The sequence below is a fragment of the Heteronotia binoei genome, chromosome 10, assembly GCF_032191835.1.
Source record: "Heteronotia binoei isolate CCM8104 ecotype False Entrance Well chromosome 10, APGP_CSIRO_Hbin_v1, whole genome shotgun sequence".
Lineage (NCBI taxonomy): Eukaryota > Metazoa > Chordata > Lepidosauria > Squamata > Gekkonidae > Heteronotia > Heteronotia binoei.
In genome coordinates this window covers 53,544,557-53,567,920 of record NC_083232.1, presented here as the reverse complement: position 1 = coordinate 53,567,920, position 23,364 = coordinate 53,544,557, and the positions used below count along the sequence as shown (strand labels likewise).

The following is a 23,364-nucleotide window of genomic DNA, read 5'->3' as shown; positions in this document are numbered from 1 at the left end:
GTTTTGCTCCCTCAAGTGGTAGATTCAATATTACACCAGTTTATGTCCAACATAAAAACCTGCAGTTTAAATCTGCAAGGAGATATACCGCACATAAATTGGTGTAGTATCAACTGACCACTACAGGGATCAAAACATATGTGGAACAGGAAAAAAACCCTAAAAAATAATAATCAGGAACTTACAAGCCAGGAAAACAATATGGAAAAAACCACCATCAAGCATGTTTTGTGATTCTTACCAACAAAACACTGATGGTTTGCATGCATCATACATTTCATTGTCGCTTGCTAAGTCTGGAAAGTCACATACAATTGGTGAAGAAATCCTACCAGCAGTTAATGAGGTTCTGAGTGCTGTTTTGCATAAGTCACCACAAAACATAATTAAGACAATTCCCCTCAGCAGCAAGTTAGTGCAAACATACATAGGTGAAATGGCTGGATGTGTGGAAGACACACTGTTCAGCATATTGAGGACAACAAAATTATATGTCAATTTTGCTAAGCAATTAATCTTTGCTTCTCTCTTACATGTGCACTTATAAAAAATGAAAGTTTAGCCAAGAGTTATTTGCAAGGTAACTAAGAACAGATATTAAAGATCAAGATGGGTAGCCATATTAGTCAGTCTGTAGCAGTATAAAAGAGTAAGAGTTCAGTGCACCTTAAAGACTAACAAAAGGGGACTCAACTTTTCATGTTGCTGAGCAGTTCTTCAAAGACAAGGAGATTCCTCTTGCTAAAATACTTGCTTGTGTAACTGATGGGGCACCATCAGTGACTGTGGTGCTTATTTGAAAAAAGCAGTGTCAGATGTTTTTACTGATCACTGTGTCATTCATCACCAACATATGGTTGCAAAAAACCTCAGAGATCACCTGCACAAGTCACTACACACTGTCATAACTGCAGTGAATAAAATTAAAACCCTTACTCTCAATGATTGACTATTATGGGAGCTCTGTACTGAGAATTATGAAGGTTTTGAACGTTTGCTGCTTCATACTGAAGTTTGGTCACTATCAAAAGGCAACTGTATTAGATGCTTTTACTGCCCTTTTGACAGTGTTAGGGGTTTTTTTTAAGATACAAATGCTTTTCTCAGTGATGAACTCCAAGAAATCAGGCATGGCATTGCTTATTTATCAGAACTATTTGCAAAGTTCAATGAAATGAATTCACAGCTGCAAGGAAATGAGGTCAATACTAAAGCCAAACCTGTCATCTCTACATTAATTTTAAAGTTAACCCTAGTCAAATACATATAAGCCAATTGTGAACTATACTAATTTCTGAGCCTGTCTGAGCTAAAAGAGAAAGGTGAGATACAAGATGATGATCTGAAATTTTTTGACCGTTTGGATATACTGCATGAAGATACATCTGAGCAATCTGAGGATCCTCTTTTTACGAAATTCCAGATTGGGTGATAAACCCATTTTCAGATACCGAGGAAGCTGGAGTAGGGGAGGAAGAATCTCCTTTACCTTCCTCCCCCACAACAGACACCCTGTGAGGTGGGTGGGGCTGGAGACGGCTCTCACAGCAGCTGCCCTTTCAAGGACAACCTCTGCCAGAGCTATGGCTGACCCAAGGCCATGCCAGCAGGTGCAAGTGGAGGAGTGGGGAATCAAACCCGGTTCTCCCAGATAAGAGTCCGCACACTTAACCATTACACCAAACTGGCATACTGACCATATGGTGACTTGCCTGCCTGGAGCGAAGGTAGTGAACATTACACGTGTAGTAGATGGGCTGATAGACAGTGCTGGGGAGGAGCCAGTGATCATGGTGCATGTTGGCACCAACGATGTGGGGAAATGCAGTCGTGAGGTCCTGGAGGAAAAATTTAGGCTGCTAGGCGGGAGACTTAAGGCCAGGACCTCCAAGGTAGCCTTCTCAGAAGTGCTACCTGTTCCACGTGCAGGGCTGGAAAGACAGGCACAAATTAGAAGTCTCAATGTGTGGATGAGACGATGGTGTAAGGAGGAAGGGTTTAAGTTTGTTAGGCACTGGGATGCTTTCTGGAATGAGCAGGAGCTGTACAAAAAAGATGGTCTCCACTTGTTGCCAGATGGAACCAGGCTGCTGGTGCTTAAAATCAAAAAGGTGGCAGCGCAGTTTTTAAACTAAATCTTGGGGGAAAGCCGACAGGAAATGAAATGTCTCTGGTTCAGGGGGACTCATCTCAAAGAGATGAAGGGTTAGCTGTTACTTTTCTACCGGGTAATGGATCAGAGTTGTCCACTGAGATGGTTACAAGCAGAATGGACTGCCTGCCAGAGTCTCGAGGTGGCAGGAGGAAGGTGGTGGGCCTAGATTGCCTGGGAAATTATAGATGTTTGTACACAAATGCTAGAAGTGTTCAAAGTAAAATTGGTGAGTTGGAATGTTTAGTGTTGGGAGAAAACATAGACATTGTGGGAATTTCAGAAACTTGGTGGGATGAGGAGAATCAGTGGGACACGGTGATTTCTGGATATAAGTTATATCGGAAGGATAAGGAGGGAAGGGTTGGAGGTGGGGTGGCTCTGTATGTCAGAGAGGGCATACGGTCCAGTAAGACTGAGGTCAGAGAATTAGATTCCCTTCTAGAAATGCTTTGGGTTGAAATAGAGGGCCCAAAAGGAAATTTAACTATGGGAGTTCGTTATCGCCCACCAAATCAAAAGATAGAGGACGACTATAATATGATGGAAGGCTTAAAGATAGCGGCTAAACTGTCGTCATAGGTGATTTTAACTACCCGCAGATTGATTGGGTCAATATGTGTTCTGGTCGAGAGAAAGAGACTGAGTTTCTAGATGCTCTCAATGACTGTGCTATGGAGCAGATGGTCTCTGAACCTACCAGGGGTGGGGCGATCCTGGATTTGGTCCTAAGTAATGCCCAAGACTTGGTGAGAGATGTAAAAGTGATTGCACCGCTTAGGAGCAGTGACCATAACGTTATTGATTTCACCATTTGTATAAATAGAGAATTGCCCCAAAAGACCATGTTTAACTTTAAAAGGGGTAAATCCTCTGAGATGAGGAGGCATGTGAAGAGGAAACTGAAAGGAAAGGTAAATACGGTCAAAACCCTTGGGGAAGCTTGGAGGCTATTTAAAACTACAATCCTAGAAGCTCAGATAAAATATATATAACAAGTTAAGAAAGGCACAAACAGGTATAAGAGAAGGCCTGAATGGTTAACAAACAAAGTAATGGAAGCTGTAAAAGGTAAGAAGGACTCCTTTAAGTGGTGGAAAGCTAGTCCAAGTGAGATTAATAAAAGGGAACACAAACAGTGGCAAATCAAATGCAAGACTGTGATCAGGCAGGCAAAAAGGGACTATGAGAAGCATATTGCAAAAAACAAATACCAACAACAATTTTTTTTTCAAATATATTAGAAGCAGGAAACCAGCCAGGGAGGCAGTGGGGCCCTTGGATGACCAAGGGGTAAAAGGATTACTGAAGGAGGATAGGAAAATGGCTGAGAAGCTGAATGCATTTTTTGCCTCCGTCTTCACTGTGGAAGATGAGAAGTGTTTGCCTGCTCCAGAACCACTTATATTGGAAGGGGTGTTGAAAGACATGAGTCAGATTGAGGTGACAAGAGAGGAGGTCCTACAACTGATAGATGAATTAAAAACTAGTAAGTCACCGGGTCCGGATGGCATACATCCGAGAGTTCTGAAAGAACTCAAAGATGAACTTGTGGATCTTCTGACAAAAATATGTAATCTTTCATTGAAATCTGCCTCAGTTCCTGAGGACTGGAAGGTAGCAAATGTCACCCTCATCTTTAAAAAGGGTTCCAGAGGAGATCCAGGAAACTACAGGCCAGTCAGTCTGACTTCAATACCGGGAAAGTTGGTAGAAACCATTATCAAGGACAGAATGAGTAGGCACATTGATGAACACGAGTTATTGAGGAAGACTCAGCATGGGTTCTGTAAGGGAAGATCTTGCCTCACTAACTTGTTACATTTCTTTGAGGGGGTGAACAAACATGTGGACAAAGGAGACCCGATAGATATTGTTTACCTTGACTTCCAGAAGGCTTTTGATAAAGTTCCTCATCAAAGGCTCCTTAGCAAGCTCGAGAGTCATGGAGTAAAAGGACAGGTCTTCTTGTGGATCAAAAATTGGCTAATTAATAGGAAGCAGAGAGTGAGTATAAATGGGCAGTCTTTGCAGTGGAGGACGGTAAGCAGTGGAGTGCCGCAGGGCTCAGTACTGGTTCCCATGTTATTTAACTTGTTCATAAATGATTTGGAATTGAGAGCAGGCAGTGAAGTGGCCAAGTTTGCAGATGACACTAAATTGTTCAGGGTGGTGAGAACCAGAGAGGATTGTGAGGCACTCCAAAGGGATCTGTTGAGGCTGGGTGAGTGGGCGTCAAAGTGGCAGATGAGGTTTAGTGTGGCCAAGTGCAAAGTAATGCACATTGGGGCCAAGAATCCCAGCTACAAATACAAGTTGATGGGGTGTGAACTGGCAGAGACTGACCAAGAGAGAGATCTTGGGGTCGTGGTAGATAACTCACTGAAAATGTCAAGACAGTGTGCGATTGCAATAAAAAAGTCCAAAGCCATGCTGGGAATTATTAGGAAGGGAATTGAAAACAAATCAGCCAGTATCATAATGCACCTGTATAAATCGATGGTGCGGTCTCATTTGGAATACTGTGTGCAATTCTGGTCACCGCACCTCAAAAAGAATATTATAGCATTGGGAAAAGTGAAGAAAAGGGCAACTAGAATGATTAAAGGGTTGGAACACTTTCCCTATGAAGAAAGGTTAAAACGCTTGGGGCTCTTTAGCTTGGAGAAACGTTGACTGTGGGGTGACATGATAGAGGGTTACAAGATTATGCATGGGATGGAGAAGGTAGAGTAAGAAGTACTTTTCTCCCTTTCTCATAATACAAGAACTTGTGGGCATTCAATGAAATTGCTGAGCAGTCGAATTAGAACGGATAAAAGGAGGTACTTCTTCATCCAAAGAGTGATTAACATGTGGAATTCACTGTCACAGAAGGTGGTGGTAGCTACAAGCATAGCCAGCTTCAAGGGGGTTAGATAAAAATATGGAGCAGAGGTCCATTAGTGGCTATTAGCCACAGTGTGTATATACATATATATATATATACGTGTGTTTGTGTGTGTGTGTATATGTATGTATATATAAATTTTTTGGCCACTGTGTGACACAGTGTTGGACTGGATGGGCCATTGGCCTGATCCAACATGGCTTCTCTTATGTTCTTATGTTCAACTGAAGACTATCAAGATCAATTTACATAATTCCCAACATATGGAAGCATCCAGGTGAGCAGATCCTTGTTCAATCTGACTGCATGTCAAAGTGGTAATATGAATGCCTTGTAAATATGAGTCCACTCAAACTCCTAGCAAAACAATAATAATAATAATCACCCCAAATGAGATGTTATGTGCAAAAAGGCTTATTACAAATAGAACTTTTTATGACATTTCATTTTAAATGGTAAAAGAGCAGGCATTCCCCCTTCCCTTTACATATAATCTCACTAATGAAGCAGCCAGTCTACAACAACACCTTAATGTGCGGGTAGTCAATTCATGCAACCTTTCCTCATATTTGAAAGAAAGAAGTCACTCAGTCAGGCACTTCTATAATTTGCCATCAGCACAGAGCAGTTGCTTCATATCTGAGGTAATCTATATGGCTGATGTGAGATCTAGAGCCACACAATGGCAAGTGCTACTTCAAGTAAAGTATTGACCTGGGCTAAATCATTCATTCCACTCCTCAGCCTCCTCTCAAATACTTCATCATTCACTAGTCAATAAGTTGAATAAGTATTCAAAGAATCTCTTTGCTAGGCTGCCAGCTGGACTAATAAACAAATAGAATTTGTATGAGTGGCCATTTAAGGGAAAAATTGTTATGCCCCTTTTACAGTTCTGCTACCTAAACTGGTGTGTCACCCAACATGCTGTATTGTAGGCACTTACCACAGATAACAGCTGTCCTTTCTCTCATCTAAGGAGGAAATGAATGATCTACACATGCTAATCTACTAGTAAAATTATATACCTTATTAAAAATGAAGAACTGCCCAATATCGCTTTTGAAGGCCAGATGCTTTAAAAGTAAAAGAAGAAATTCTAATGACTCTAAGTAAATGAATAAATCCAGCAACACCAAAATGAATGATTTCTCCTAGTGTGTATTCATGTGAGACTATCCTGAGGCTATAAAAATATAAATTTTGTTCTCTTCAAGGTTTGAAATTGATATAATGTTCACCTGCTTAACACAACCATGAAAAATTTAATCATTTGCAAAACTCTGTGACAAAGAAATAAAGTGTCCTATAAAAATAACACGCATTACAACTATATTTTATTGACATATCCTTTGGTCAATATGTAAACACAAAGTATTGAAAAAACAGCAACTGGGTAATTACATTAACCATTTTTGTGTTAGAAGTTAAACTATCTACTGATTCATTGAACTTAACAGCCTCAAAGTAATATTCATCAAACATACAACAAGCATTTTCCCTTTTCGATAGAAGAAAAATATCAGGCAAACTTTCTACAAGTAAATAATGAGGATAACTAAGAAACCAGAATTGCTTGATTTCATGTCAATGCATTCCAAAGCACTGACCATTAATGCTACTTACAGTCATTCATCAATCACTATTATAGATCATTCTATAACACATATACATGAATGTAGACAGAACATATATACATTTCATTCAAAGAACACTTACCATTTTCTATCTCCTTGTAGATGTCTTTAAAAGTAGGATAATAGCTGCTGTTGTTGGCTTTCAAGATCCTAATCATTTTCTGAACAACAGGACTCTGAAGCTAGAATTAGAAAAGTACAAGAGATTTCCATTAACAAAATGTTTTAATGAATTTGTAAAAACTCGTATTTTAAAGAATTCACTCTAGTATACAAAAGGATAAACAACATTTTGGAACAATGAAGATTTCACAAACAGCTGAGCAGCAACTTTAAAAATTAAAACAAATTCCCAATCCAAATGAATAATGTTCAATCTAGTATTATTTTATGGAACACTTTAAGGATTAAAGGTGGACAAAAGGGGAAGATATTATTAGTAGCTCAGGGACATGAAGATTAGATGCACAGGTCTTATTCACCAACCCAATTTAACACTGGCATGGTAAAGCAAACCACAGTTAACAGCCATACTATTAAGCCTGGAGAATCCTCAAGCTTGTGGACTCCCTTCTCTTCACTTATTGAAATCTAATTTGATTGTTGTGCTTCACAGCAAGTTGTAATTTGATGCTAGAATCAAACCAGAAAGCTATGATATGTGATTTACCGCCAAAGAAGTTTGGGCAAAGTATGGTTTGCTGCAAAAATATTAAGATGGGCAGAAGGATGGGAACAGGAAGAGATATCACACTAGCTGACTATTCCCCAGGTTTATTCCTTGAGCAGCAAACCATTGTTTTTCAACCAACCAGTTTCCAGAGGAAGGTACAAATTAGCTCTACTGGAAACCAGTAGACCTCTTCTCTTTACCACTGTACCAGTTCAGCATCCAGCATTCCATTCCAGCAAGCACAGTTAACTCAAGGGAGGATATATCATGATTTTTCTGACTGTAGCATGTATATCAGAGGTCTTGGCAGCATGAGTGCTTCAGCATGAGTTGCAAGAAAGCGTCCATCAAAATGAATGCTCTGGTGGAATGTAGCTCAGGTGGAAAACAGACATGGCCACATGCCTGGACAACATGATGGGAAAATAAAGCATGGCATCTAGCTAAAGACAGCATGGAGGCCTTCTGCACCTAACAGACCTGCTTTATACCCAAAACAATCCTACACAAGGACATATGTAAGTTGAATAAAACTGAAAATAACTAGAGACTTTTAAAGCTCCACCACTTTAACCAAAAATTGCACAATGTTGTGAAGATATGTAAGCAAGTAAATTATGAGAAAGGATCCAAATACTGTAAAACGTTCATGAATACTATGGTTCTACTTCATCACATCAATTTCCCTCAAAAACTTTATATTACTTGGCAATATGCATTTTGTTTCCTGAACTAACATCCAAATTGTCATGCTCCACAAGAAAATACATACTTGCTTATATATATAATACAGGTTATCTTTTCTTTCCTTCCAAAACTTGAGCTCAATCATTGGATCTGGGTGAAAGCCATGAAGAAGAGTTTGAGCTGAATTCCATTCCACAATATCTCGTATTTGATGAGACCACTTGATAATCATGGATTCTATTGCATGTAGCACTGACCTTATATAAAAATCTCGCCTGAAAGATATACAGAAAAACAAGAGATTTCCTATTCCCTAAAATACAGTGTAAAAGGATACCAAAAATCAAAACACATGATATGCTGGAGATCTGCAACTGGATCTTTCCAATATCTTCTAAAGTTCAGTTATGGCCATGTGCAGAGGCTTTAACCTTTTCACTCCACACAAACCGAAAACGGGTTCCCAAGCTGTTACAGCAAAATACAGCTACACATCTTTTTTCCTTTAAGTAGCTGATAACAGCACAGGGTTTCTGGTTTCAGTTAGCAAAACATATGTAGACAGAAGAATTAAACCCAGTCTACCTTCCTCACCATTTTGATCTGACTTGAGGTCGTGTCTCGGTTTTAAAAACGTAAAGAGATTTTTATTCTCCAGTCACAGTTAGTTTGCTCTTGAATCTGAATTCTCTGAATTGCTGTCCTACTCTTATTCTTTTGGTACTGTTATAATGTATGGTACTGCTGAGTGTTAAAACATCCTGTCAGCTTTATGTTTTGTGTCATGTAACTCCCTTTTTTACTTCAAAAATACAATTGAATAAAGACTCTTTTACGCTAGAAAATGCCACACAGAAATATGTATTTAGAACAAAATAGGAGTCAATTGCACCTTTAAGACCAACTTAGTTTTATTCAGAATGTAAGCTTTTGTGTGCTCTAAGCACACTTCATCAGATGAGGAAGACAATGTAATTAGTTGATGTTAGATGGTTTATAATATTAATTAGTTTGTGATACTAATTATAATGACTATGATCCCAGTGTATGGTCTGAAGAAACACAATACTGATGTCTAGATTGAATTAGTGCCTAGATAGATGACTGCCAGGGATACCTCTTTATGCTGACTTTTAAAATGAAATAAAAGTAGAACAGAAATGTAACAAATAAAGAAGGACATTTTCAGACATAAAGTGGTTCTGTTAATTTGGTTCTGTTGAACCTAAAGATGTCTATGCTATCCAGCAAAGTCTGCTATGGTTTCCCTGAGTTTTGGCTTAATGCTGGATGAACAGAAATGCATTCCTCTGTTCAAATGTGTTACACACATGTAAGTTATTATTACACTCTAATCTTACACATTACACTCTAAAAATACCCATACTGAGACTTTTTTTTAAAAAAAAATCTATATATATTTCAACTGAATAAATATGAAGAACAGCATCTATTTGTATCATATATGCACACACACACTCCTTACTTATTTTCATCAGGGATCTCATTCAAGTCTGCCTTCGCTGCAACTGTTGGAATTGGAAGAAGCGTTCTCCCTGACAAAATTCCATTCATAACAAAGATTTTATTTTTTATTATTTCTACATGTCGTTCCATGTCCTGTGAAACAAAATGTGGCCAGGATTCATGATTTTTCTTGTTCAAAAGAATGGGTAACATAACCTGAAATCAGAAGTGAACAGGGTAGGAGGACAAAGAGTAATGAGAAAATACTCAAAACCACCATGTTTCATGGTTACATGTTGCAACACTGTAGTTTGATTCTATGTGAACAAGCCTCTGTACACACTCTTTCCTTTTGCTCCTCCCATCACATGTTGTGAACTAATGTTACTTCTTGGCCTTGGGCAAATCACCGTTTGCAGTTACATATGAACTAGCAAACTACAGTTTGCAAACTAGTTTGTTTCTAACGTGCAGTTCAGGTTCATGGAACAATCACAAACCACAGTTTGCTAGTTCAAATGCAACAGCAAACTATGATCTTCCAAAAACTGGAATATACCTAATTAGCTTCTTGGGTTTGAGGAGTGCAGAAAGTACACATTCAAGGTTGTTTATGTAGTACAAAACAATCATTTTACATTACATCTGCTCCAAGTCATTATATTTTTTTGCCTCACCTTTTACGGGCAATAGAGTTTTCCCTTGTTTCCTGCTCTTCAGTGAAGAAAGCTCTAAACTGAATAAACCACATGGAATTGTATTCCTGCTATTCTGCTCTTTCAGTATGGAGCCTCTTCTGCCAGAGGAAAGTTCTGCATGTAGCTGAGTAAAGTGGTGGGATACAACCCATAAAATTCAGGTTCACAGTAAAAAAACAACTGGATTAAATGTTTAAGAAAGTTGGGAGTGTTTCATTACAGGTTTTGCCATACTTCACCTAAGAAAATTATATGTGCAAAACTGCTCGTTTTATATTCATCTGCACTGACTACAATCCAGGGGCTCCTTTGTATAAGGGTCTACAATTTATGGCCAAATACAGAGGCTATCCTATTAACTAGAGAAATCGTCACAAGTACAATAATAATTCCCATGGCAGCAGATAGCACTCTCCAAATCAGAAAATGAGGCAGCCCCTATGTGAGTGGAGTACTATATGCACTCAGAATCTTTGCGAAGCCTTGAATTGCACTCAAACAGACTAAAAGAACATTAATTCCTCTATAGAGATTACAAAAAAATATAAATATATGATGTTCAACTTCAATTCACTTTCATTCATAAATACCAATAAATCCAAACTATATTTAAGTTAATATGAAGGACAAAATCAGAATAATAAAATATACTTTGTACACATAATTAACACAAGGACTTTAGGGTTTTGTTGTTTATTTAGCACTATAAATAGAAGAAAATACAATGATTCACTGATTACAACAGTCCTTGCTCAGCAGTGGCCCATTAATATTATTTGTTAGGGCAGTGGTACTCCCTCAAGGGCTTACAGTAGGCCTTTACTAAGAGCCCTGTAAACTCTTGTCAGACTGGCTACATCAGAGAGGCGTGGCCTAATATGCAAAGAAGTTCCTGCTACAAAAAAAGCCCTGGTTCAAAATACCTAGTCTGGAATTAACCAAATGATGCAAAACAGCAAATGATTTGCTCTCTGGCTTACAAACCAGGATCCTAAACCAATCCTGATCTAGAAGCCTGTTTTTTAGGCAACTGACAAACTAATTTAAATAGCCTAACCTCACAGGGTTGTTATGAAAACTGTATAGGAAACTGAGCATAATATAAGCTGCTCAGAGCTCCTGGGACAAAGAGTAGGATTAAAATAAACTACTGTAGACAGATGTTTTGCCAGTTTGGACAATTGACCACAGTTGGTTCAATTTCTCAGCTGTATGTAAGGAGTGAGGGAGTATATTCAGCTGAGGACTTCCCAGCAGGTTCATGTTATGAACAATATGTTCTTTATGACGTCTGAATACAGCCAGCACAGCTGCTGAACTGTATTCAAGTCAATGATGATCAATCCTATCTCACTGGATTTATAACTAAGGCAAGCAAGAAATTCAGGGTAATCTGAAAGAATGTAGCATTTAGCAAAAATCTACAAAGAATTGAACAAAACCACTGCGACAGTGCTAGGCATTTTGATCATCTATGGGTTCTTTCCCTAGTGTGGACATTTTACTCTACAGAATAGCATTTGTTCTAGGAAACTTCACCACGTTATGTAACAGCAAAAAGGTAAACTCAGCTTCTTTTTAAGATGTTTAACATTTCATAGTGCTTTGTTTGTGAAATGACTAGCAATTTGTTTTCTTTTCTATTCAATCTGAAACCTTTTAAATGTTTAAGGGTTTATTATTTATTTTCCATTACTTCATGAAGACCAGATTGTTCTACAGCACTGATTAATCAGAAGCATACTTAGCAATGCAGAAACTTTAAATTAAATATTTGATCAACCACTTCTGCTGTTGTGAAATTTTCAGTTGATCTTTAAGTAATAAATTAGTCAGGTGAGCAGCTATAGTAGCACTATAAATATGATTTGTAACCACTACATTCCAGAAGCTTGTTCATCATTACACATCTACCATAGCAATACCAATAAATACAAACTTATTTATCAGAAAAAAATGACAAACCGAACACATTCATTTTTACAGGGAAAACAGTGCTGTAGAATAAATGTGGGATTTGAAAATGAAGAAAGATGTGACATATATGAGATTACAAGTAAAAATCTCTCAACAGCACAATAATTAAAAATGGACCAACATATCGTGGCTGTCTGTAACTTAGCCTTTCATCATTGTACTAGAATTATTTCTGCCCTTATGATATATCTGCAACACTGTTACTTGCCAACTTTCGGTTTCTACTCTTTTACTCTCTTAGTTTCCTTTTTATTTTGTACGGGGCTCTCTACTTTTATAATACACGCAAAGAATATTAATCGAGGGATAAAGTATCTTGGGTTACTTATTCAAAAATATTCTGAGGTCTATTTAATGAATATTTGTAGGATGCTCAGTGATACTTTTATGCTGTTTTGTGTCCCTCACTTGTTTTTAATGGCTTGTTTGGTTTTTATATTGATGTTTTATGATTTTGTGGTATTGGTTTTATTTGTAAGCTGCTCCATGCCTATAAATTCTGTCAATTAATCAACAAATACATATTCTGCATGAGGTACTCTTACTTGTGAGCATAGACCGGGGGGGGGGGGCGCAACGGTAGCTCTCCAGATGTTTTTGCCTACAACTCCCATCAGCCCCAGCCATTGGCCATGCTGGCTGGGGCTGATGGGAGTTGTAGGCAAAAAACATCTGGTGAGCTACTGTTGGCCACCCCTGGCATAGACTATACCCATCCATTTCAGGTGGAAAGGTAGGTGAGACAATAATCATCCCAACATATGTTCAGGCACTTTTCTATGAGACAGTGACTTCCTTCCCTCATTAAAACTGGAAGTACGAATCCTAATCAACTACTTCAACTATTCTATCACCAAATGTAGAATATATTTGGTACATGAGGTATGTCCTGGGACACACTCATAGGAAAACAGCTGTAGATTTTTTTAAATGCTTTTTTAGAACCAACATACTACTTCACATCAGGGACAAGCTCCCAGAGGGGAATTACCAGAACATGACTGCCAAAAGACTATGTGGAGGCATGTGAACTTTGTAAAGCATGAATCAGCCTTATACAGAACCAATTACAAAGTTCACATGCCTCCACATAGCCTTTTGGCAGTCATGTTCTGGTACTCCCCCTCTGAGAGCCTGTCCCTGATGTGTGTGGGCCTAATTCAGATCAAGGGTTAAACCTTTCCTTTGCACTGTTTTCCCAAGTTGAAATTGCCATGGTATGTGCTACTTGCCCATTGGGCAACTTATATGTAATAATGCAGGAGTGTCAAATGCAGGCTAGAACCAGCCCACCCAAGGGCTTTAATGAGGCCCACAAGGTTCTTTCTCTCTCCCCACCCCTTGTCCTCACCCTCTGAAGCTCTGAGGCTGCCAAAGTTCCCAGCTCCTTCTTCCTTTTCTTTGTAGGCTAAAGTAGGAAGCAATTCTGGGCTTGCAAAGAAAATGCAGAATGGACTTTCCATTAAGGTCTAGTTTCCCTGGGCACAGAGACTACTAGTCCAGGGTTTCCGAAAACTCCCCCCCCCCCCCTGTGGCCCAGTTATTTTTACACTTCTCCTTTGTGGCCAACTAAAATTTGGGGGTGGAGCCAGGAGACTTTGGGGGTGGAGTGGGGAGACAGGAAATGATGTACAAACAAGCCTAAAACTCTTGCAATATTTTGTTTAGGTAAGATAGGAGAATAGTGGGATTTTGCAATGCAATTGTAAAAATAAAACATTAAGAAACAGCACAAGGGCCACACAGCAGAAAACTAAAAATATAAAAGGCTCTCAGCCTGGGAAAACATGAAATGATCGGGCGTTTAAAGCTTCTCCCCACCCCCACAGGTCTACTCAGATTAGCAACGGCAAGGAAGGAAGGAGGAAGGGAAAGAAGGAAGACAGGGGGAAAGACTGACTGACAGAAAGGGAGGGAGGGAGGGAGAGAAGAAAGAAAGAAAGAAAGAAAGAAAGAAAGAAAGAAAGAAAGAAAGAAAGAAAGAAAGAGAGAAAGAGAGAAAGAGAGAGAGAAAGAGAGAAAGAGAGAAAGAGGGAGAGAGGGAGAGAAAGAAAGAGAGAGAGAGAGAGGAAGGAAGGGAGGGAGAGTTGGAAACAAATATAGGAAAAAAGAGAAAGGAAACAGGAAGGAAGGAAAAGGGTGAAAGGAAGGAAAGAGTGAAAGAAAGGACACTCTTGCTGGGAAGTCCAGCCATGGAGCCCTCAACGCCAGTCCGCGGGACCTCCAGTCCCCTGGCTGCCCCTCCCCCGCCTTCCTCCGCATCACACCTCCTCCCCCCTTGGTCATGTGCTTCCACGCCTCCTTCTCCCTCCCTTCCTCACCTCTGGCAGGGGGAAAAGCTTGCAATGTCCAGCCATTTCATGTTTCCCTAAGCCCAGAGCATTTTATTTTTGGTTTATGTTTTTAGTTTCTGCTGTGATCCTTGTGCTTTTTTTTTGGTGTTTTGTTTTTAAACTTTAAGCATGTTTGTATTTTAAGTAAAAAATAATATATTTAATTGTGTTTCTCTGTATCCTTTATAAAGTTTATCTCTCCACTACCTGGCATTACATTTTATGATATGCATGGCATGGCCCCACAAAGTCCCATTTATTTCAGATCCAGCCCTTGTAACAAATGAGTTCAACACCCCTGTATAATGACTATATATAAGTTTCTTCAACACGGCAAACATTGGCTTTCTGGGACCAGCAAAGGATAGGAAAATTGTGCAGGGGCAATGGGTTTAAGTCTTTCCTCCTTGTGTTGTGAAGTCCATATCTGAATCCAGCCCATGCAGGCCTGGGAATTAAGACTCCTGCTGGGAACTCCAGGTGCACATCTGGTCTAAAATACTTGTGATGGCCACAGGTCTGTCATGTGGACTTTGTATCATGTGAATCAGATCTGATACAGCCTCCACAAACATCCACCTGTATCAGTCTGCAGACTCATTCTATAGACTTAAATTGGGTACAAGCCCTTTATAGAGGCCCCAATCCCCCTTCCAAGAACCTGTTCACCAATATTCTCCCTGCACACAATAGCTTCTGTTCTGTGGCCAATAGACCAAAGCTAAGGCCTGCTTTCGACATTACTGAAGTGGCTTGGTTTCCTCTGTGAATCCATACCATTAGTTGCTTATATGAAGTCACTTGCCCACATTATCTAAGTGAATCCTGAAAGGAAAAAACACCCCTCCTCAAACAGTAATAGTCTCCCCAAGATCAATGAATATAGCAGAAACCACATAGGTCCTGTTCTGTATGAACGGCAGTTTGGGTTTCCAGTAGCAACTATGTTGCTAGAGATAACAACCGAAGTATACATCAGAAAAATAAGGATATCCTTCCAAGAGTAAAGAGAGTGGGGGAGAAGAAAAAAAAAACTCTTCTTCAATTCTGCCTTCTCCAGAACAAGAGCTGCTAAGGCTTTCCTAATCCAGTTGAGGTCTCTGGCGTGAGAGGTCATACTTTTTCCTTTCTTGTTTTATGAACACAGAGACTGACAATCTCTCAGTAACTGCCAACCAAAGGAGGCATAAGAAGTAAACATTATAGAAACTAATGTTCATTTTTTTGTTTCTCCCGTTCCTGGAAAAAAGTTTTTACTGAAAATGATTTAAAGATTCTAAGATTATGAAAGAAATATCTAATCAAGGGTACCTCTTCTAAAAAACCCATTGCATGCTCTATGGGTGCTCCAAGCAGCTCTTCAAATCTGAGGTCGGTCTTGTAGTTTTCTGCATCAACGTGGTCTGTAGTCTTCATAATACAAAGGACTTTACATTTCATACCAATAGGTATCTAAAATGCAAATACATATATCATACTTGTCAAAAGAACAAATTGTGACTACATTCACCCATATTGATGGTTGGGTTTTACACTGTAATGGCCCTTCTTGGTAGTTATGGTTCAGTATGTTGTAATTTTACAGGATTACCATAAGGCCCTCTGGAAAAGAACAGCCATGCTTACACAAAACACTTGTGGCCTTTGCGTTTCCATAACTTACTGGAGGAGCCTTATGCTCAGATTTTGCAGGAAGTAGTCATGTGCCCAGACCTAACATTGCTGCACAGAGCCGATTCCTTTGACTACCAAACAACTAACTGAAAGAGGAGAAGTGTGCGTGCCTAATTTTTCGAGGGTGTCACAACCAGTGTTCCCTCTAAGCTCACACATTTTGGTCTTAGCTCAGGAAAAGTGGCTCCAGAGCAAACTAATGTACGCAGTAGCTCACAGCTTTAATGCCAGTAGCTCACATAGTAGAATTTTTGCTCCCAAGACTTCACAGCTTAGAGGCAGTATTGGTCACAAGAGCACTATTGCATAAATTCTTCTTCTGTGTTTAAGGATGAAATTAATTTTGCAGTGGACCTGTTGGGCAGCTGAGCATATGTTAGACACTCAAGATAAAACCATTACCTAAACCAATATATGTTCAGCTTACACTGAACAATGCAAAAAGACGCTAAAGAGAGAGACGCTAAGGACGAGCTAGTTTGGTGTGGAGACCCAGAGAGCCAGTTTGGTGTGGAGAGCCAGTTTGGTGTGGAGAGCCAGTTTGGTGTAGTGGTTAAGTGTGCGGACTCTTATCTGGGAGAACCGGGTTTGATTCCCCACTCCTCCACTTGCACCTGCTAGCATGGCCTTGGGTCAGCCATAGCTCTGGCAGAGGTTGTCCTTGAAAGGGCAGCTGCTGGGAGAGCCCTCTCCAGCCCCACCCACCTCACAGGGTGTCTGTTGTGGGGGAGGAAGGTAAAGGAGATTGTGAGCCGCTCTGAGACTCTTCGGAGTGGAGGGCGGGATATAAATCCAATATCATCTTCTTCTTCTAAAGAAGCTGATTTAACTGATATGGGGAAATTTTGCTATTTTTCAGCTTTGTTAGAAAGCAATGCTTCCTAAGGGAAGGGAATCAGTAGCCCAGCTGATGGTATGGATTAGTTGATAATAAAAATCTCATGCCCTGAGAAACTCTACAATGTTGAGACCCAGCAAAGCATCTCCTAGCAGATGAAAAGCGGACTCTCAGCTAATGGGAGATCAGCTAGAAACTGGCTTCCCTGCCTATTCATGCAGACAAGATATGAATAGATCTTGAACAGCTAAACATCCAGTTGATAAATCCGTTGCCTGATCTCAACTGGTAAAAAGACTATGAGCTGACTCTGAGGTGTCAGTAGCATGTTCATGTATCTCTGATTGGTGTTTTAATGAGATACCTGCACAGCCCTTCTGAATGTTGAAGATCCCCATCTACAAGTTGCATACTTTTGGTGGTGTGGTGTGGCAGAATCAGTGCTCAGGAACTTGTTTCTGTATGGAAATCTTTTGGACTGGGGATTATTTTATTTAAGGCACATTACAGCAGTACAGAATGAATGTTTACCCATGTACACTGCCACCAATTGCCTTGAACTGAATTTTGATGCCAGAAAAAAAATGAAAATAAAGATGCTTATCGTATCAAACTGATCCAAATGGTTCCGCCCCCCCACACTGATATAGGTATGGCACTAAAAAAATGATTATGTGAATTTTAGGTTGTAAAAGAGGATGTGGAATGGTATAGTATAGCCCAGAGCTGGCCAAGCTGTGGCTTGGGAGCCACATGTGGCTCTTTCACACATATTGTGTGGCTCTTGAACCCATCACCCCATCCATTGGCCATTTTGGAGAAGTCATTTGTCTCTTTAAATCCCTTCTCCAAGCCAAGCCAGCCAACGTAGGGAGCTTGGAGAATGCATTTAAAGTTAAAAGTTGCTTTATTTCCACCTCTCTCTCCCTCACCCCTCTATCTGCCTGCCTGCCTAGTGGCTCTCAAACATCTGATGTTCATGTCTTGAGGCTCTCAAACATTTTTTATGTTCATGTCTTGAGGCTCTCAAACATCTTTGTGGCTCTTACATTAAGCAAGCTTGGCCACCCCTGGTATAGCCCGACCCCATCAGATCTCAGAAGCTAAGCTGGGTCACTACTTAGATGGGAGACCACCAAGCAAGACTTTACAGAGGAAGGCAACTGCAAAGCAAAGCTGCCTCTGCTTAATCACTTGCCTTGAAAATTCTATGGGGACACAAAAAGTTGGCTGCAACTTGATGGCACTTTACATACACATGTGCTGCTAAACTAGTGTACAAGTTGCTTCACATTATCACTTCCATTCATTCTGTATTAATGAAATATAATTTAAAATGAACAAAAATAATAATTTAAATGTTTCACATTTTAGCTCTAGTTACAAATTCACTGTACAAGGCAACCTAATTTGGGCAAATCCTTTTTTATGGCAATGGTCCTAAAAATTGACAGAAGTAAACATTGGCATAAAATACTGAATATTCAAGTAATCACATAAGTTTTGCATTGTTGAAGCCAATTAAAAGCAAGAAAATTAGATTCTGGATAAGCAGGATCTCGTTGTGCCCCAGCTTTACATTTCTAACAACAAATTCATACCTGAGAGAAATTACTATCCAAGAAGTCATTTATTCCACTTCTCCCAGTATAAAATAGTTAGCAACCAAACCACTATAGCGCTCGTTTTGGTTTCTGAGGCAACAGTCTTTATAGGCACCAGGTTTCACACAACAGCACGAAAGTTAGTAAACTGCATTAATCCACCACATATTGTTTACGTAAGCAAACTTTTGCGAGCAATTGCATCAGCACTGACTTTAACATAAAATACCTGAAAATCACACTTTTGGAAACATTAATTGTAAAGGTGAAGCACAAACTAGCGTTTCTGTTGCACCTTATAAAGTCCGAGTGTTTAACTTTGCACAACTTAAGTTAATTCTCCATTTGAAAACAAACATAAACCGACCATAGAAACCTCTCCGTGGTCGCTCCAAAGAGTCGAAGCAGAACGCAACCAAGCAAGAAAATCAAAGCGTCCTGCTTGGCTCCTTTCCCAGGTTTTTACCTTGCTGCTAGCCGCCAGTCCTCCCGCCCTGGGAAGGGAGAAAGCCAGCAAAGCGGGACGGCTCTGGTCAAAAAAGTTCGCCAGAAGCTGCTGCTTCGCCTCCTCTTCCAGGAAGGTGCTCCATTTGTCTTCTTGGAGCCTTAGCGAGTGAGCCAAGCGCCTCCCGATGAACTGGACCCTGGGGTCCTCGGCGAAACTGGGCTCCTCCACCTCCTCCTCTTCGTCCTCCATCTTCATGGGCGCAGCAGGCAGCGGCAGCGTCCCTTAAGCGGCAGAATACTGCTCCTCACCCGGCTTCTGGGGGGTCTTTTGCTTTGGCTGCTGCGGCTCGGACGTGGTCAGGTCCTCTGGCGCGCCTCGTCAGGAGTCCCGCAACTTTTCCGGAGGCTGCAAGCAGCCGCTTTCGCGAGCGCGGGGGTGTACTGGAGCCGGGGGAGGGTCCTTTCCCCTTCAGCTTCGGGGGCTCCTCTCACCCAACAGCCCCCGACGGCCTATGAAAGCCGGCACTTCCCCTACCGCCTGCTCCAATCAGCCCAGCGCGGCGACAGCGTCCCGTTGCCCTGGGGATCGCCAAAGTCACTAAGGCCACCCGCCGCCAGCCTCTCAAGGAAAACAAATCACGCCTGTAGCCAATTAGGACCGTGCCTGGGGAGGAAGAAACCACCAGCCACCGCAACCCCGGGGGGGAACCAGCAATTCGGGAGGGTCTTGCAGCTGAGGAGAAAGGGGGGGGGGGGCTGGTGGTGGTGCGTCATATAATCAGAGCTACATCGTTGCACCCGCGTCTCTCCCATTCTGGCCCGGTGCACCACCGTGCTTTCCAGCTGCGCGATGGACTCGCTTGCTTCCAGCTTTCCCCTTTTCTCCCACTTTCTCAAGAGTGTAAGCATGTTTTCCGGGAGAATGAACCCCAAACAAAAAGACCATCCCATGAGTGGGTCGTTCAGGTTTTTTAAAAAAGTTTCAAAAATACTTGTAAACTGGTTTTAGAATCTGCTCTGCTAGATTAACAAACAAATTGCTGTTGTGGGATGCAAGAAAACAGGCCTAGTTCATTGCCTGGGATTAGATGCAACTCATCCCCTGATTCTCCCAAATAAAAAGTGTTTAGTTAGCATTGTTGTGGCATGCTTCACAGACACAGGTATACATATGGGAATGACCTTCAAGCATTCAATATGCAGATGACACCCAGCTCTATCTGCTAATGGACGGCCAGCCCGGCTTCGCCCCAGGGAATCTAGATCGGGCTCTGCAGGCTGTAGCGACGTGGCTCAGATTGAGTGGGCTGAAATTGAACCCAGCGAAGACAGAGGTCCTTTGTGTGGGTCGCGGCGCTCTAGGAGGGGAAATAGCTCTCCCAACCTTTGACGGCGCACCATTGAAACCAGTGCGCCAGGTAAAGAGTTTGGGCATTTTACTGGAGCCTTCATTATCAATGGAGGCCCAGATAGCAGCCACTGCCAAGTCAGCATTCTTCCACCTGAAGCGGGCGAGGCAGTTGGCCCCCTTTCTGGAACGCCGCGACCTCGCAACAGTGATCCATGCAACGGTCACCTCAAGATTGGACTACTGTAATGCCCTCTACTTGGGGCTACCTCTGTGCCGGACCCGGAAGTTGCAGCTGGTGCAGAACGCGTTGGCCAGGCTACTATTGGGGCTCTCGAAATGGGAGCACATACGGCCGGGGCTGCGTGAACTGCACTGGCTGCCAATTACCTACCGAGTCCAGCACAAAGTGTTGGTTATTACCTTTAAAGCCCTATATGGCCGAGGACCAGCCTACCTAAGGGACCGTCTCTCCCCATATGAACCCCAGAGGGCACTGAGGTAAATGGGTAAAAATAAAGTGACCATCCCTGGGCCGAGAGAGGTCAAACTTCAAAACACCAGAACACGGGCCTTTTCAGCCGTGGCTCCGGCACTGTGGAACCAACTTCCGGAGGAAGTGCCGGCCCTGCGGAACCTTGACCAGTTCCGCAGGGCCTGCAAGACCGCCCTTTTCAGACAAGCCTATGCTGATATCGACTGCTGAGTTGCTAAGAATAAAGAACCGCCATCTATAATACAATCATGGAACTATCTAAACTGGCAGAACCAGCGCCAAACAATTTTATTGCTGCCAGATATATTTAATGTAATTTGAATTATGTATCCTAACTTAATCAACTGGTTTTTATGTTTAATTTCTTTTTAATTGTTAAATTTAAAGTTTTATCTATTTATGTTAATCGTGTGAAATGTTGCTAGCCGCCCTGAGCCGCCTAGGCGGGGAGGGCGGGATATAAATAAAATCTATTATTATTATTAAGCATTAAGATAAAACAAACTAAGAAGGTTATTTGGATTAATTGAAAAAATATGTTAATACCTATTCTAGCACATAGCTAACACTGCTGTGTTCAGGACCCGTATAGGTACATCATTTCAGGATACTAGCACCCAATGGGAAGGGAACTACTGGTTCATTGGTTACACCACACCTCCCAGCAAGTGCATCTCACCATGTGCAAGGCCTTGGAGAGAGGAAGAGGGCTGAGAGAACTACATGTGGGCCATGGGCAGATTTTGAGAACTCACCTGAACCAGAGAGCCAGCATAGTGTAGTGGTTAAGAGTGGCATACTCTAATCTGGAGAACTGGGTTTGATTCCCCACTCCACATGAAGCCAGCTGGGTGACCTTGGATCAGTCACATTTATTTCAGGCTCACCTACCTCACAGGATGCTTGTTGTTTGTGGGGAGAGGAAGGGAAAGTGATTATAAGTCACTCTGAGACTCCTTAAAGTTGGGAAGAGTGGTGTATAAATCCAATTATTCCTCCTCCTTCTTCCCAGTATGGCTCATGACTCATTTCTCTCCTTGTTTCTGTTTGGACTCTCTGCAGGTAGCCCTCCAACAGATGTAGGCAGTAAGATAGACCCTGTTTATAATGTAGTGCCAAACATCTGCAGATCCTGTGACACAACCTACAGCTGCAGTGACCAGTGTGCCTCTAGGTGTGTGTTCTGCTGCTGGGTTGCCAACTGTCTTATTACAGCCTGGCACTTACGTTACTGCAAGTTGCTTGACAGATGCTTAGTGGTTTGAGTACATGTTTGTTCTTGGCTGTCCCAAGTCACCTGTGATTTCGCACTCTGTCATTGCAGCCTGCAATGGCACAGAAGTGTTGTAGGTACAAGAATGCTGACAACCCAATTTGTCTTACTAGCGTTTCAGATGCCTGGTGATGCCACAGTCTTGCTCAAGGTAAAGAGTGCTATGTTTCCTTCCTAGTGTTCTGCATGTGAGTGGTGGCAAGCTGACCAAGATGATGTGGCCATGTCAATATATGCTGGGTGGTTGCCCCCATCTTTGCCTGTCATGAGGGCATGAGCAACATGCTATGACTGGCAGGTTGTCATGGGGTTACTCCAGTGCTTTTCCATCCTGTGGATGCAAAGATGCTTGAGCCTTTATTTACTCAGGGCAAGCTTTCTTTCTTTTTTAGTTTCAGTTTTTATTTATTTTTTAACATAAGTAAAAACAAAAAAAACATAGAATGGAATAAAAAAGAAAAAGCAATAAGAAAAACCTGGAAAGTAGAAAGACAATGAGAGAATATCTTTCCATTTTTATTAACAACTGGCACAACCTAGTTCTCTAATCATTCTCCCTATAACTACATAATAAATCTCTCCTTTATCTATAATATTTGCCCCCTCTTATTCTTCAAAACCGTAAGTCATAAATTCATCTTTTTGCAGCTTCATGCAAAAAGTCTATCCCATATAATTCTCATTTCAGTGCCTTTGTTTAGGTTAAGTACAAAAATATTTTAAGGTTTTTTTACAGTCCTCTACAATTGACTCATTTTGTAACAATGTTTAATTTAATCTCCATCTAAAAATGCTAGATTTTCTTTTAAAAATCAACCCGACCTGATCTGACCTGACTGATCTGAAAAAGTCTTTTGTTAAGATCTCTACCAGACTTGATAACCAAGTCATCAGGGCAAGCTTTCTTGTTGTGATGTTCCATATAGTAGTTATTGCTAAAAAAATTCCTTCTATATCTGTCCAAAGATAAGCAGCTGCCTTATGTGGAAGGGAAGTATAATGCTGTCATGGAATGTGAGTTTGGGTTGCCCTTTTTCACTCAGAGTTCCTAATACCTTCCATACCTTCTGTCACACAAGGTCAGGGTTACAGGTAGGTCAACAGTCACAGTTCACCACCCATCTTTGCCTCTTTTAAAACATGAGCCATGAGCATTTCACATACTAGGTC

At 41.1% G+C, this 23,364-nt stretch overlaps 1 protein-coding gene across 1 annotated transcript in view; it reads right to left on the bottom strand.

The window, feature by feature from the left end:
* The window catches only part of DNAH11 (dynein axonemal heavy chain 11), a 279,382-nt gene extending 260,049 nt beyond the window's left edge, over positions 1 to 19,333 (bottom strand). The window contains exons 1-5 of the mRNA XM_060247705.1: positions 19,097 to 19,333; positions 15,826 to 15,966; positions 9,526 to 9,722; positions 8,125 to 8,314; positions 6,762 to 6,861 (exon numbers count right to left, since the gene is read on the bottom strand). Coding sequence (XP_060103688.1) covers positions 6,762 to 6,861; positions 8,125 to 8,314; positions 9,526 to 9,722; positions 15,826 to 15,966; positions 19,097 to 19,333 — 865 coding nt within the window. The remainder of the gene's footprint in view (positions 1 to 6,761; positions 6,862 to 8,124; positions 8,315 to 9,525; positions 9,723 to 15,825; positions 15,967 to 19,096) is intronic.
* Between the last annotated feature and the right edge of the window lie 4,031 nt (positions 19,334 to 23,364).